At 40.8% G+C, this 15,815-nt stretch overlaps 1 protein-coding gene across 2 annotated transcripts in view; it reads left to right on the top strand.

The window, feature by feature from the left end:
- Positions 1 to 723: 723 nt before the first annotated feature.
- The window catches only part of TENM2 (teneurin transmembrane protein 2), a 926,033-nt gene continuing 910,941 nt past the window's right edge, over positions 724 to 15,815 (top strand). For both annotated transcript variants that reach the window (XM_045901687.3, XM_045901680.3), the window contains exon 1: positions 724 to 949. In XM_045901687.3, the coding sequence (XP_045757643.1) occupies positions 724 to 949 (226 nt within the window). The remainder of the gene's footprint in view (positions 950 to 15,815) is intronic.

Genomic DNA, 15,815 nt, shown 5'->3' with positions numbered 1-15,815 from the left:
TCCCCAACTCATGCTCTCTTTCTCTTTCTCCCTCTCTCTCATTCTCATTCTCCTTCTCAAATAAATAAAATCTTAAAAAAAAAAAAAAGAAATCAGAGGAGGATTGTTTGCATGTCAAGAATGGCTTGTATTACTATTCTTGAGACCCAGCTAGGCAATTTTATGTTAGTCAGATGTGACTTGGTACCATTGCAGAGCTTCGGTAGCATATATGTATGCCGCCATGTACTTTTCTTTTATTTTTATTTATTTAATTTTGATATTTGCTTTACCCCAACCTCTCTATAGCAAAAAGACAGTGCAATTAAAGATGGGTAAAATCAGTTTTGCTTTGAGCCACTTCATAGTAAAATCTTGCATTACTGACAGACTTATGTCATCTGTGTACATATAGGAAAATCAAAAGATGAGTTATTTTAATACTATTTTTTTCCTCAAAATCTATTAACCAGCAAAAGAATTAATTTACTGTATCCAGTTGTTCTATTTAGGCTGATTGTTTAAGTATGCATTAAACATTTGGAAAAGAGATTGTACACCACTGACCAAATTCCCTTTTTATGTTTTTATCTGAGTCAGAGAATGAGTCAGAACTGAAGGCAGCATTTCTTATAATCACAGTCTTGTTCTTTTCCTTTGATGTTTTCAGGTGGCAAAGTGACAAGTGCCAAAACTCAGCCCTCACTTTTCTGAAAGTGTCGACTTTCTGTCGAACCCAGAATAATGGATGTGAAGGACAGGCGACACCGCTCTCTGACCAGGGGGCGGTGTGGCAAAGAGTGCCGCTACACGAGTTCCTCCCTGGACAGTGAAGACTGCCGCGTGCCCACGCAAAAGTCCTACAGCTCCAGTGAGACTCTGAAGGCCTATGACCATGACAGCAGGATGCACTATGGAAACCGAGTCACGGACCTCGTTCACCGGGAGTCAGATGAGTTTCCAAGACAAGGTAGGTAGAGCTGACCCTACTGACTTGCTCCGAGCTGCCTTACGTTCTTGCACTGTTGCGTGTCGATCACTGAGGTTGGTAAAACTGGAAGCAAAGCTTGCTGCCATCATCTCTCCTTTAGAGTTTAGTTTAAGAGAACAATCCTTTTATCGACCCATAGCAGAATCCTGTGGGAATGACAGAAGAGCCTCTTTTGTCCTGGATGCTGAATTCCTTGACAATTTGGTGGTTGCTTTGGAGTCCCACAATGGTAGGTTTTGATAAATGTAACATATAGCAAACCTTTGGCTCTGTAAGGGGTATTCCTGAGACCATTATGAATCCCTGTCCTGAGGAACTCAAAACTATCTGTGGCTTTTAAACTGCTCGAATTTCTACTGTTTTACACATTGAGCTTCTCAGTTAGATTCTCTTTGAAAAAAATGCTATATTGATTAAAATCTATGCGAACCTCCCCTATCCTGTGTAATATATAATTTCTTTCCTCCTCAGATGTGGTGGTAATTTTGAGTTATGCATTTGTCTTTTTGTGTTTCAGAACATAGGTGAACTGATGTATGTTATTACCCAATTCCACAGATATAATTCTCCCTACTTTCACCAAAACTTATTTTTCTTTCAGTATTTTGATTTCTTTGGGGAGGAGGATATTTTTCTCAAGCACTAACAGTTGGCATTCTCTTCATATCCAATATCCATGAGGAAGTTTGTTATCGCTTGTCAAGGGTTGCTGTAAATGTATGGACATGTAGACTTAAAGCAAAAACAGTGCTGAGAGGCAGTATGGTGAGGTTGACTCATGAGTTCCATGTCTTGTCCTTTGTTGACCAGCCTTGCCATGTGTGATTTACATGAACAGCTTAGCAAAATTACAAGTGAATGCACAAAACCACAGGGAATGCATCAGCAAGGGTCACTCTGCCAAGATTCCAGGCCCTGCCTGCTAGGTTATTGCATCATTTGTTTATAACATTGACTCTTTATTTCTTGTTTCTTGTTCCTGTTCCTGAATATTGCAACTAATTCAATTCCTCATGAGATACTTTAGCTTGTGTCTTAGTTCTTTCTGGCTGCTATAACAAAATACCATAAATGGGTGGCTTATAAACAATAGAAATTTATTTCGTATAGTTCTGGAGGCTGGAAAGTCCAAGATAAATGTACTAGCAAATTTAGTGTCTGGTGAGAGCTAGCTTCCTGGTTTATTGACTGCTGTCTTTCCCTGTGTCCTCACATAGCTGAAGAGGGCAGGGGCGCTCTCCGGGTCGTCTTTTATAAGGGCATTAAACCCACTCATGAGGGTTCTACCCTCATGACTCAGTCACCTCCCAAAAGCCCCACCTCCAAATACCACTGGGGATTAGGTTTCAATATAAGATTTTTTTGGTGGGGGAGATCACAAACATTCAGTTGATAGCTTGGAATTCCATTCCTGGTGAAAACACCACATATATGTATTCTCTCTCTATGTATATACACACGTACACACACACACACAAATCTGTAATCCAGTGTTTGTTCTAAAAAACATGTTCTTGTATGCTCCCAGTTAACCTAGCTCCAGTTTTTATATTTAACAGATATTTTTTAAAAAATCAGCAGAGAAACAGTCAAAATTATATTTCCACTGCAATTGTAGACCCTTGCAGGATACAATTTTTATTTAATCTACACTCTCCTTTTCTGAGTTATCTTCATATAAATAAAGCACACTTCAAACAGGGGGACGGTTGCTTGAAAATTGCTCTGTATCAAATGTCTTTGATCTGTGAGTAACTTCAACAAATGTTTTACTTCACTAAGTTCTCTCCTGACCCCAAAGTGCATGAGTGGGAATTGGGGAAAAAAATATGAAGAATCCCAGCTTAATTAATTAAAAGACTGCTTAAATTTGCAATATAAAGTATTAGGACACTTGTTATTTCCAAGAGTGTCACTAATACAAGACTCAAATATTTTGAAAGGTGATGCATGTTCAGCATGGTTGAAAGCCTTTCATTTTTCTACTATATTTTTGGTTTTATTTACAGTGTTGCTGCATACATTTTTGTTTCTTATGATTCTGTGCAGAAATGTTGAGCTTTCTTCCTAAGTCTCATTAAAGGTGCATCCTAGTTTCTGGATCATTGTGCACTGAGCTGTAGATCCCAGATTATTGTTGAATTGTGGGTTGTCCTGTCACCTTTTCCCTTATTAATATTTACATAAAATGAAACCAAATGCTTGGGATTTTATGTTCAAATATACCTTTATTCTTCCTGTTTAATCTTGTTCCTCTCCATTGATAATAATGGAAGTTGCTTGGCCATATCAAACCCATAGCTTTGCAATTAACAATTCACATATGCCGTGTGTTGTTATTGAGCCCATATTTGTTTGTGTAATGTGTTTGCATGAATTAAAAACTGCAGGCCAAAAGTAGAAATGAAAAGGCATTGGAAAGTATTTGCATATGCAAGTGCAGTTCCTTCTGAAGACATCTATGAATTTATGCATGAAAATGTAGTCAGAGTCTGAGTGGATCTACTTTGATGGGTTCTAAAATTGAACTCAGGAAGTAAATAAGCACATATTTAAGGAGAGGAAGAACAGGAGATACAATCTGGCAGGCATCATAGTCAACGTGAAACTTAGCCACTACAGAGAGGGTTAAAATAAATTTTACTCTCAGGAATAACAATAATTTTTAAATGTCATGCATTTCCCATTTTATTTTCTTATTCATGAAATCAAAGAGCAGGATCATCTCAGAACTTATTAGCCTAGAGGTACATTAGCAAGGATCATAGCAGGATCATCTCCTGTGGTATTCTTATTTAAAACCCAAGACACTGATCATAAAACAAACATGCTTCTCACATTCAAGCAAGTTTGGCAAACACAGTTGGATGACTCTCCAGATGCTCAGAGTGGAAAAGAATTGCCAGTTACTAAAAGTGGTGTGGGGCCAGGGTCAGACCCTGTCCAGTTCCCCTGCAAGTATCTGCAAGTCTCAAATGTGAGAACCTGCCAGACCCCAGCAGGAGAGAGAGGCTAGGTGTTCCTATGAGAAGCTTATGAAAGTTCCCATCAAATTATACCTTCTTCGCTTGCTTTCAACACAGGATCAGCCTCTGCTCCTAAAAAGAGACAATGCAAATTACCTGTCTGGCCTCTATTATGCTGGATCCTCCTGGTGTGAAAGGAGAAAATTGCTGACCTTAGGTCTGTGGCCATTGGAGTAATTAGTAATTAGTAAATGACTAATTCTGCACTGAATAGCATCCTAGTGGTCTGAGAGTTAATGCACCTGACAAAAGTGACCAGTGGTCTAATCTCCGGTCAGACCCAGCCCCAGTCTAACCCGTGAAATAGATGCCACTTTGGATAATGAAGGTCAGCCAAGTGCCCAGGCAGATTGTATAAGCTTGTTCTTTGGGACCCTGAAGTGAGGGTGTAGAGCAGTGTGATACACAAGACATTCCCCCATGGCTTGCGAGCCTCAAGTTAGACTTGAACTCTGCTTTTGCATATTAATGTGCCTGTGACTCTGGTCTACATTTTGTGTTTCACTGGGATTAGTACACCATTTTCAGATGTATTGAACAAGAACAGTGAGAACAACAAAAGAATAATGGCTAACATTCGTTGAGCACTTTCTATATGTCAGGTGTCAGTCTAAGCATTTTGCTGATATTAAACCAGGGGAACGTTCACAACAGTGTTGTGAGGTGGGTCCTATTTTTACTCTGTTTTTGCTGGTTAAGGAAACTGAGGCATGAAGAGGTTAAATAATTCATTCCAAGGTCATAAATATAGGAATTGGTGAAGACAAGTTTTAAATCCCAGAAGCTGGATTCAAGAGCTGTGTCTTGAACTTGAACTACTGTGTTTGATGCCCTCGCAAATAAATAAATAAACAAACAAAAACAAGCTCGTAAAGCCTAAGTCAAAGGCTGTGAAGTTCCGTTTGTAAACCTTTTTGGTATCAACACCGTTAAACGTTTCTTACTGTAGGAACTACAGTTGCTACCTTGAATGTCCCATGAGCACTGCCGCCAGCACTGCTGATCTTGATTCCTGTGCTCACCCATTTGCCACCATTCCCACAGCTGTCCCAAACTCCCTGTAAGCGTTCCTACCTACAGTAGCTCTCCACCAGCCACCACTGCAGGAAAAAGTTCCTGCTGTCAGAACGCGCGCCAGGCTGTCAGCATCAATTCTTTGCCCTTCCCTCTAGTCATCACCTTTTACCACAACCTCTCAACCTGGAACGCTAACCAAGAAAGGTGTTGCTATCTAAATGATATTGCTCAGGAAAGCAGAACCGACTGGTTTCTGTGCTAGGCAAGGCCCAGTGGGCCAGAGAATTCAGCCAGGCTTCTCACGCCTCAAAAAGCCCTTCTTTCTAGTTAGTAGTGCAAGTCTCTGGAGAGGGGGCCAAGATTGAATTCTTTCTCTGCTCCTCAGGCTGTCTCTTTGGGTCAAGGTTGAAGAAAGAATTGGGGGAAGATTGGATTTTTGAAGATACGCTTGCATCAGTTCCCTCAATCAGTTCTAGCACAGAAATAACTTTCACCAGCCCTTTGATGCACTTAAAAAGTACGTAAAGATGTACACACATACACTTATTCGACTAGGTTTGCTTTTGGTATTTCATAAACCAATTTTCACTCTTGTGATCTTTAAAATAGTTAGGCCAATATATTTTACTCTGTGTAATCTGGCGTAGCATAAATTTAACCTGTGTTGATGTGCTAGAAACTCATGAACCACTATAAGCTAAAATGTTAACTGTATTCATTCAATCAATGTATATAAGAATTGGTGAAATACTTTGGAAACCTATGAGTATTTCTGCCTATACCAGTGTCTTAAAAAACTTATTTTTACACTGTACCCAAAGCAACAGTTAGAAAGATTCTGTATTGAAAACCCCAGCCCTTTCCCTACAAAGAGTTTTAGTGAAGTTCGAAAGTTTGTCAGGTCAGTATTTGGAAGGCTAAAAAGTACCTTGAGAAGATTGTTTTTAATTTATTTTCCCACCTCTAGGCAGGACTTCTTTTCATAACTCAACTGAGAATAACATGCTGCTTCTTATTCTTTGGTTGTGTTGTTGATTGATTGATTTTTTTAAGAAAAAGAGAATCTACAACTTTTCAGTGTAATATGATCCATTGTCTTCTTGCTGGCTAATTTTAATCCTTCTTGCTTCATTTGAGAGGCACATAGGAAAGCAGTTAGGCATGCAGACGCAAAGCTCAACTTTCTGTACCCCAGTACTGATGTGTTCCATCAGTGTGAGCTTGATCAAATTCCAGAACATAGAACCTCTGAATCTCATTTTCTCCCTCTGCAGAAGTTCCCACATTATAGTTATTGGGATAATGTTTTTATGATTATGCATTTATCATGGTATGGATGCTATCTTTCTTTTAATAAGTGCTAAATAGGTGCTCGTGGTTATCGTTATTGTCATTTTAAGTCCGTTGCCAGCAAAAGTGGTTATCATCAGCTCTCCACCTCTCCTAATATTGTGTGCAAGAGAGTTTTTTTCCCTTGGATTTTTTTCTTGTTTCTTGTTTCTTACGACTTGCAAAAATTCTGACATCTTCAAATCCAGAATTTTTCTTCCAGTTGTTGATAAAGTGTGTTTGACTCCCTGTACACCATACCCTTTGCTACCAAAGATGAACATAACGCACACATTATTTCCCTATTTTTAGAGAAAAAGGAAAGATACCATCTAACAACTGTCAGCTGATGCCAACACACTGTAAGAGTTTCTAGTCAAACAACTTTACAAGTAAACAAAGAAAAAAGATCAGAAAAAAAATGCTCTAAGGTAGTGTCACCGGATATGGACTTTGTTTTAAAGGTGTGCATTTTATGGCATAAAAATAAATGTGAATTTTAGGGCTGGGTTTAATTAAGGGAAGGTTTTATCCTTATAAACTCTGGAGAAAATTAATCCATTCTCATCACTCTATAGGTCATAATTTGAAGTCCTTGCCACTTAGTGATTCAGTCTTCTCTGGATTTTCTTTGTTGTATTCACTGCCCTTCTGGTATTAAATCTATACAGTTCAAATTTTAAGATTTGTGCTTGCCCAATTATTGCCCTTTAAGTAATTACCTGTTGTCAGTTCTGCATTCTACTTTTGATCTAACTTTCTCTGAATTGAATTTCTTTTCTTGCTCTTTTTCTGTGGTTCTTCTCCAGTTTTGCCCTTAGCCCTCCATTCTTTCTTTCCTGTGGCACTTTCTTTGTAACAGTCCAGTTCCTATAACTTCACATTCACTGTTCCTACTTTTCAAGACTTTTTCAGTTACAAGTGAAAGTACAATAATATTCCAACTGAAACGAGCTTATGAAAAATATGTGATGCCTTGTCTTACATCACTGGAGAATCTAACAATGCATCTGGACCTACACGTACCGTCTCTTATTTCTCATTTTCTGACTTGGCTTTATTCTTTGGAGAGAATCTATTTGAAGCTGCCTGTTGATAATCCCACTCTCACATTCTCTGCCCTCCATAACATTGTTGGAAAGGGTCAGATCCAGATAGGCCTCGCAGGGAACACCTGCTGATGCCCCTATCACTCTGACTTTTCTTGGCCATGCCTTTGACTTAGGCCTTCTCTGTGCCTGGAGATGGCTCATGGTGAGTGCCTCCTAAACTGGATGGAATGAATTCCATATTGGAAAGAAAGGTTCTGGTATCAGAAGTGGGTGAGGAATACTGACTGGCCTCATACAAGATGCTCCCAAACCTGCTGATACTCAAGTCTAACATAAATGGTATTTCCAAGCTCCATTTCTACTTTTCTAACTACTCCTGGAGTATGTCTTCTTAAATAGTCCAGTAGAAAACTTAATTGTCTTTTCCTCAAAATCTGTTTCCATTTTTATTTCCTAGCTTTTGGGAATTGGTATCACAACTCTTGCGTTTTTGTCTTCCAAGAAGACTCTTTTTTTTTTTTTATACTGATGCTCATCAAGTTATGATGGTTATTCTTTCTTAATTTATCTTTTGTCCAAGTTTCTCATTCCATGGGAAGCTTCCAACATTTCAAGACTGGACAACTACTTCACCATTCAAATTGCCTCCTTCCCTTAGTCCTTCCCCTGGCACTTTTTTTTGGGGGGTGGGTGGTATCATAGATAGTCTTGAATTTCTAAAACATTGCCCTATTTTTGCCCCTTCACTCAAATTAATCCAAATATATTTTGGGGAACCCATGAGGCAACTGTGTTAAGTTATGGTTTAGAGCAATGAATAAGGCAAACATAGTCTATAACCACACAAAGCCTGGTGATCCTAAAAAGGAAAAATATAATAGACATGTAACTAGGTATGTCTGATAAACACCAAAAAGGGAAAATATTGTGTAATTCTGGAGAGGCATCTAACCCAGAATTGTGCATCAGGAATGTCAGAAATCATGACATCCTTTCATACACTTGAAGGACGAGGAGTTGGGTGATCAGATTGGCAAGAAGTTTTCAGGCAAAAGATGCAGAACATGCAAAGGTTCAGAGATGACAAAGCTTGGTTGTTCTAAGAATCTAAAAGAAGTTCAAGTTAGCTGAATGTAGAGTGGGGGCAAATGAGCTAGAGTAGTAGGCTGAAAGTGGGTCATGATGCTTTTTGAAGAGATAATGCTGGCTTGGGAGACAAGATGCTCAGTGAGGTAGGTTAGGAGAGTGTGTTTCATGGAGGCAAGGGAGCTTAGTAGTTGACTTGGGATGATGGAGATGCTTGAAAAATGTTGTTAAGCCACGAAGATTGTTGTCCTTTTTAGGACTCTGTAAAAATGGAGGCAGATATATTGTTCTGGGACTCTTGGGCATTGGGAATTTTACCTTTCTGATGTTCAGTTTACTTAAAGAGCCAGGAAGGGTCAATGGTTGTAATTAAGCCCTTAAATGGAAGTGCATAGATTGTTAGTTCAGGTTCTCCTGGAGTGGTTACATACACCTGAGTATAAAAATGTAGCATTGTTACAAGAGTTTAGATTTTTTTCCCCCCTCAACCTTGTTAGGTTCCTGCCTACATAGAGTAGCATCAGCAACAGAACACCTCCTATGGATTCATGGCAAGAAAAATGCAGAAAAAAGATCAAGTTTTATCTACCTCTTTTCTGTGAGACAACAGAACCTTATTCATCTGTCATTGGCTCAATAAATCAGAGACTCAGCATGTGTGTGAGGGGTATGTTGTGTGTACAAGTGAGTATGTATTGTATTCCTGCCAACTGGTAACTTGACTAGCAAAGCTGAGGATGTTTAGAATGTGGGGTTAATACTTCCTGGCAACGGATGGGAGACTCAAGGTGAGGTAGAGAAGAAGATTCAAGGACTGAAGTTTCTGGTTATGGCAACTGTCTCAATGTTAGTGCTAGTCACTGGGGTTCGAAACAGAGGATGAGCTGGTTTGTGGATAGGATGTGTAAGTGTGGGGGCACCTGGGTGGCTCAGTTGGTTAAGCGACTGCCTTCGGCTCAGGTCATGATCCTGGAGTCCCGGGATCGAGTCCCGCATCAGGCTCCCTGCTCGGCAGGGAGCCTGCTTCTGCCTCTGACCCTCCCCCCTCTCATGTGCTCTCTCTCATTCTCTCTGTCTCAAATAAATAAATAAAATCTTTAAAAAAAAAAGGATGTGTAAGTGTGGACCTTTTGAGTTGGAGGCACCCTTAGGCCACGAACATGTAGATATCTAATAGGCAGCTGAACGTACAGGCTCTGAAATTCTGCTGAGAGATCTGAGCTGGATAGAGATTTAGGAGTTGACAGCTAATAATTTCTTGGGACTCAGTGTGATCATCCAGGAAAAATGTACAAGGTTAAGAAATAAGAAGCTCACATGGGAACACAGGTAATCAATGGACAGGAAAAGGAAGAAGAAAATCCTGCAAAGAGAGTAGGAAAAAAAAAAAAAACTTCCTTTACACGTTCTACTCAGTCCTACCTTGACTGCGTATTCTAGGCATAAGTAAATCAGACAGGACTAGTTTTATTTCCCACTCCCTTACTCAGAGGTGACCTCCTTTTTATCCCCTAAATCAGAGGTCACAAAGTTAATGCACACAGGCATACTCAGCCCCTACATACGTTTAGTCTGGCTTACAGATTGCTTTAGAAATGTTGAATTGAGTGCCTGTGGCCAGTCCATTCACATTCCAGTTTGCCACAGGCCACATCTCTTGCCTTTTGTCTTCTCCCAGTTCTCTCTTCAGCCACTGACTTTCTCTACTTGGCCCCCAAAGGCCATAGCAATAGCCGGAAGAGCATGTACTTTCCTTTGCCCATTTCTTCTTTGTAGAATACGTATCTGCCTATTCCAAATCCTTTCTTCCCACAAGGCTTACCGTATGAACCACCTCTTTGGTGAAACCTCTGCCTTCTGAACTCAGGTGGCCCTTCATGAGCTGCCATTGTGACCGTTAACCTCGGTCTGAGTGACTCAGCATACAGGGCCTGTGGATTCAGACTCCCATGAAAAGGGAGATAAGTGAAGTGCTCTGCAGTGGCTCATGGTTGCGACTCCACGAGAATTTATTCTTATTAGTGGCTTGTTTCCTGTTCCAAGAAGAAGAATTTAAAGCACGGCTCAGAAAAGGAACTTAGAGCACGGGGGCTGTGTGTCTGTCCAGCGTGACAGTATTAAATCCCACACTGTGAAATGCCACCTTGCAAGAGCTTTCTCCAGCACACTCTGACATTCATACACTGCACTAACATTTGCTTTCTGGGAGTATTGGTGATCCACTCTGAGCTTTTCTCTGCTGTTGCCACAGATTGCAGTTGTGCCTCTGTAGGGACCCACTGTGTCATATGTGTAGGAGGCCTTTGGTGCAATGGGATCTGTGACAGGATATAATTCTGACTGGGAGCTTTAGAGAAACTGCTGTGAGAGATGGAGTAATTGCCAATGTCGGGCTCACCATGCCTTACGGTGTGGGTCCAGGAGAGGTGCCGCCGCACCCACTGATGAATCATCGAACTAATATTATCAAAGGAGACATTACATTTTCAGCGTCATGTTTTAGGTTTATAATTTAATTTTCAGCTCTGGCAATTCCAGAAGCATCCCCATGGACGTATGAAGAGGAGGGGACTAGTATGTACCCGAAATGAATTCATGTTCATTTCTTGAGCACCTTAATTGGCATGCATATTTCCCAAGCCCTCTCTCCCTGCTGCAGCCAAACTCCCTTGCACCAAGTTACTCAATATTCCTCCCGCACTGATTGCTTTCCTTTTCCCTCAACCTCAAGTCAGATCTACTTTAGCAATAAATCTCTGCTGGGAGCAATTAGAACAAATACTGAGTGTGTGCAAAGATACTAAAAATAAATGCAACACAGACTTATTTAATAATGTCCACCAGTCTTTTATAATATTTGGAATATTTTCCCCAAGTTACTATGAGCATTATCTTTAATGTATTTTCTCCAAGATAGAAAGATCTTTTTGGGAATAAAACAACAACAACAACAAAAAGAAGCAGAGAAAATCAGATGGGCTCCATTGTATTCTCAGCTGAATCTGTTATTCTCCCTCCTTTTCAGGTCTTTTTCTTTGGCCAGAGCCACAAAATGTGAAGCTTCTCTTTGTTCAACCTGATTTATGAATAGTAGGCATTGGGCAGTTGCTGTCCCAGTGGGATGCATTTTATTTTAAAAATAGTTTGAAGCACTTCCTTTTAAATCCCCCCACGTCTGCTGCCACCTTGGCTGTATAATGCGTGCTTCTCAGTTCGTCCTTGTACAGGTAAAGTCCGCTTCGTGTGTGGGAATTAAAGCACTGAATTTATCTGTAGCGCTTTGAACCAAAATGTGGAATTTATTAGGAGAGTGATTCCAGTGGATTAAATATGTTTCTATGGATCTGTTTGCTAGAACATTGAAAGAAGGGAAAAATATTACTTTAATGTTCTAACAAAAAAAAAAAAGAAGAAGAAGAAGAAGAAAAAGTCTAGTCAACTGCAGGGTGAATATCCGTAGCCCAAACAAATTCCTCTCAACGTGACTGCCAATCCAGGTGACACTATCAACTTTAAAAAGACCTCGGTTCGGGTGCCTGGGTGGCTCAGTCAGTTAAGCGACTGCCTTCGGCTCAGGTCATGATCCCAGGGTCCTGGGATCGAGTCCCACATCGGGCTCCCTGCTCTGCGGGGAGCCTGCTTCTCCCTCTCCCACTCCCCCTGCTTGTGTTCCCTCTCTTGCTGTGTCTCTCTCTGTCAAATAAATAAATAAATAAATCTTAAAAAAAAAAAAAAAAAAGACCTCGGTTCATCTGGCAGCCTTGGGTTCAAATTCTTCTTAGTTCACAACAACAATTCAGTGAATGCTCACACTCCGACCCCCATTTGTATGCGTTGCAAAAGCCTGGCCTGGACATGACCCACTTCACACTTCCTACTTCACAAACCCAGAGGTTGAGCAGCAGGAAGGCTACAGCAAGGTGCTGAGCAGTGAGGGGACAGTGAAGGTGGCTGCAGCCCCATGCCATTTCTGTCTCCAGACCAGTGGCAACTCATTAGACTCTTCTGGGGAGTTTTGAAAAGACCCCATGCCCAAACCCTGCCCAGGACTAATTAAATCTGAATCATTGGGAGGTTGGACTAAGGCATCAATATTTTTATATAAACATCTTGAAGGATTGAGTGTCACTGGATGAACTATATGGAATATAACTTTGGTAACTGATAGCCTTTCAAACATTCAGGGCCTTATGCTTAGGATGGTGACTTGGAATCTCACTTTTCATGCAAAAGCCCATAATTCTGGTTTCAATAGAGCTTCCTCATTCCTAGAGGGCTTTGCTTAATAAATGCCATGTTGCTGGGAGCTCATTATATAGTATTTCCAAACCAATAATGAGCAGCCATTTGTTTGCATATTAAATGTTGCAAGTCCTTGGTTGTCAGGGTCCACCTCTTTGTTCTGAGTCCGAGGAAGCAAGTGGACTGATTCTTCTAGCACTCCTACTTCTTATCTTACATTCTGCTAAACATTAAATGTGAGGATTTAATGTGAGCATCTGGCTTGGAATATAGCACGTAATCAATTAATTATATCCATTGATCTAACATCTTCAACATCAAAGCAGTAATGATGAATTGAAACCTACTGTTGGAAGAAACACAATCAAATTATGTTTATTTTGAAAGATGAAGCCAGGGAGGAAAGATAGTGTTAATAGTAAGTCCCTGCTTGCTTTTCACTGTGAATGTTTATGAAGTCTAGGAATAGTTCAAGTCAGGGCAAAAAGTCCAACATTCACAGGAGAAGGCAGGTAAGCTCAAGGAATGAAAACAAGCTGGGTTTTCAACTATGTGTCAGGGATGGGGACTGTCCCGATTTGGATTATGTAGGTCCAGACAGTGCCTCTCGGCTCTGGCAGTTTGGCGGCCTTTGGGGAATTCAAGTCTAGTGTTCTAGATCTCACAACTTATCAAGAAAATGAGAAATCTGGATTTTTTTTTTCCATAAAAGCCTCAGGTTTTAAATGTTGCTGTAATGTACTCTTGGAGCTCTTTAAGTAAGCTCTGCACAACATGCTGGCCTCTTTTCCTGCCCTGGAATTTTCTGACAAGGTGCTAAATGCCCTTGAGGATGAGGACAATCAAGTGTAAGCCATCCCAGAATCAGCACCTGTGGGGCCACCTTGACCAATGTGTTCAGAAGCTCCTCTCCTTCATCCTGAGAAGTATAGCCTAAGGCTCCTTGGAAGGTCCCAGCACCATCATTGCTAGGTTCCCACAACAGTGGCCAACTCTATCACTCATCCTTATATTGGCTCTTCTCCTGTCCTGTTTTTCACCCTGTCCCTCTCTCCTGCTCTTCTGAGTGACTTCCCAAGTAAAGTACTTATTCACAAGAATTCTTCTCAGCCTCTGCTTTTGGGGCATGGTGGGTCAAGGCCTTTGGCAGCTAAATCGTTTGGAGATACACCATGTAGGCCAAAAGAAGACTGTCCCATCTGGGAGACGTAGCTCCCAAAGATGCCAGCATAGGACTTCTTAGTTGGGAACTGATTGATTGAAAAGGAAGGCCCTGAGCTTGTGTTCCAGATATGGCCTGGTATTTACTAAATTTTAGAATGTTTGTGGTTTGTTTTTTATTTTGTTTTATGTAAGAAACATTATGATTTCTGTTTGGTTGGTTAGTTTTTTTTTTTTTTTAATGGTAAACTTTTAATTTTAGAATAGTTTTAGATTTATATGAAAGTTGCAAAAATATAGAGAGAGTTCCCTGGTTGGTCATCTTTGTTGTTGCTTTTAGTACATGTGCGACTTCTCACTACATGCCTAGGAAACGTGGTAGTGCTTTTTCCCCTTAGAAAGCCATCACATCCGATCTCCGTGCAGAAAAGCAAGCTGTAAATATACCCTGTGAGTTCCTTGAGGATGAAGACAATGCCTCATTCATCTTTCCATCCCCCTTAGTACCAGCTATAGGGCCATTCACAGAGACATTTAATAAATGTTTGTTGAACAGAGATTCTCATCATACATTAGAATTTGGAGGGATTGCATCTGGTCCCAAAGCTCTCCCCCATCCTCCCTTACCGCCCCCCCGCCTCCCCCCCTAGGGCATCTGTTTGCCCTGTGTTATTTCAGTTTGGCCACAGTAGATTGGGAAGGACCATGGGAAGGCACAGTTTGTTACTCAAAGCTGACTCTGCCAGACCCCCTGCTCTCCGCATGATCAAGTGATCTTTGTTGCCAGACAAAGCCAGAGCTGCCTCTTGGCCGCCCCCAGTACCATGTGAGCTTTCTAGGACATGCCTGTGCGCTGCATGTCGGAATGTATTTTTAGCCAAACCCTGAGTGAAAGCCAACGTGCATTTTGTTTCTTTTTTATATCCTCTAAGCACACATCTTACTTGTGTTCTGGGTGACTAACAAAAACAGTAATAATAACACATGCTGTAATTTCAGCCTCAGATTTCAGAGACCTTCGGGGGGTCTTTCATTAACCCTTTTGAGGAAACTCAAATGGCTTGATCTCAAAGTCATAAGAGATAGAATTAGTATCTGTGCAAACAACTTACTTTTTGTTCAACCTCAGTTTACATCTTGGGAGAATGATTTGTCATAGAATGTTTAATTCTGTAGCAGCTTAATACTGTAAGCTACTTGCTTTTGGTCTTTAACAGAAGGATTCAGCATGCTGTGGCAGGGACTCAGCACATTTTGTAAAGGGGCTGAGGCAGGGATGAAATGAACAGAAGGAATCTTCTTTCACAGAGGTTTTGTTTGTTTGTTTAATGATAATACTTGCCATTGCATAATTTGAAGTGGCACGTGCTCAAACCGAAATACAGAGATCATGATCATCAGAACTAAGAGGACAGTGGAAACTATTTGAGGATTTTCAGCTGGAGAGCAGTAGAATATCATTACGGCACAAAGAAGTCGCTGACTTCTCAGTGGGGAAACAAATCCTAAGGTGGAGTGTAAGCAGGAAGAACAGGTACAAGCCATCCAGGATTACTTTAAGGGGAAACAGCATCCCAAGTCCTAGAGGCTGGTTCAAGTGTGTCTGACAGAAATTTGTGAAGTCTCTGAGTTCATCTATACATGGAAGGCAATAAGCTCACTCCTTGTACTGAATTTGCTAAGAGTTACAGAGATGAGCAGTGGATGTTTTGTGGATCACGAAGAAAGCACATTTCAATCAGATCATGGCCCTTATCCCTAAGTCTCACTTTCCGGATCAGAACAGTACGTTCAGTCCTTTTTTGCTTTATCTTAAACCGTATATCCTCCTCTAGCTTCCACCCCTTGCCACTTCCCTTGGAAGGCATGGTGAATATTGACTTCTTGTTCCTCAGTCATCCTTAGTGGACAGTGATTCATTCCTTAGCTTTT

The sequence above is a fragment of the Mirounga angustirostris genome, unplaced genomic scaffold (assembly GCF_029215605.1).
Source record: "Mirounga angustirostris isolate CCGP_5_RB_7025 unplaced genomic scaffold, mMirAng1.0.hap1 SCAF_7, whole genome shotgun sequence".
Classification (NCBI taxonomy): domain Eukaryota; kingdom Metazoa; phylum Chordata; class Mammalia; order Carnivora; family Phocidae; genus Mirounga; species Mirounga angustirostris.
The sequence above is the reverse complement of the archived record's forward strand: the minus strand, read 5'-3'. Positions and strand labels throughout refer to the sequence as shown.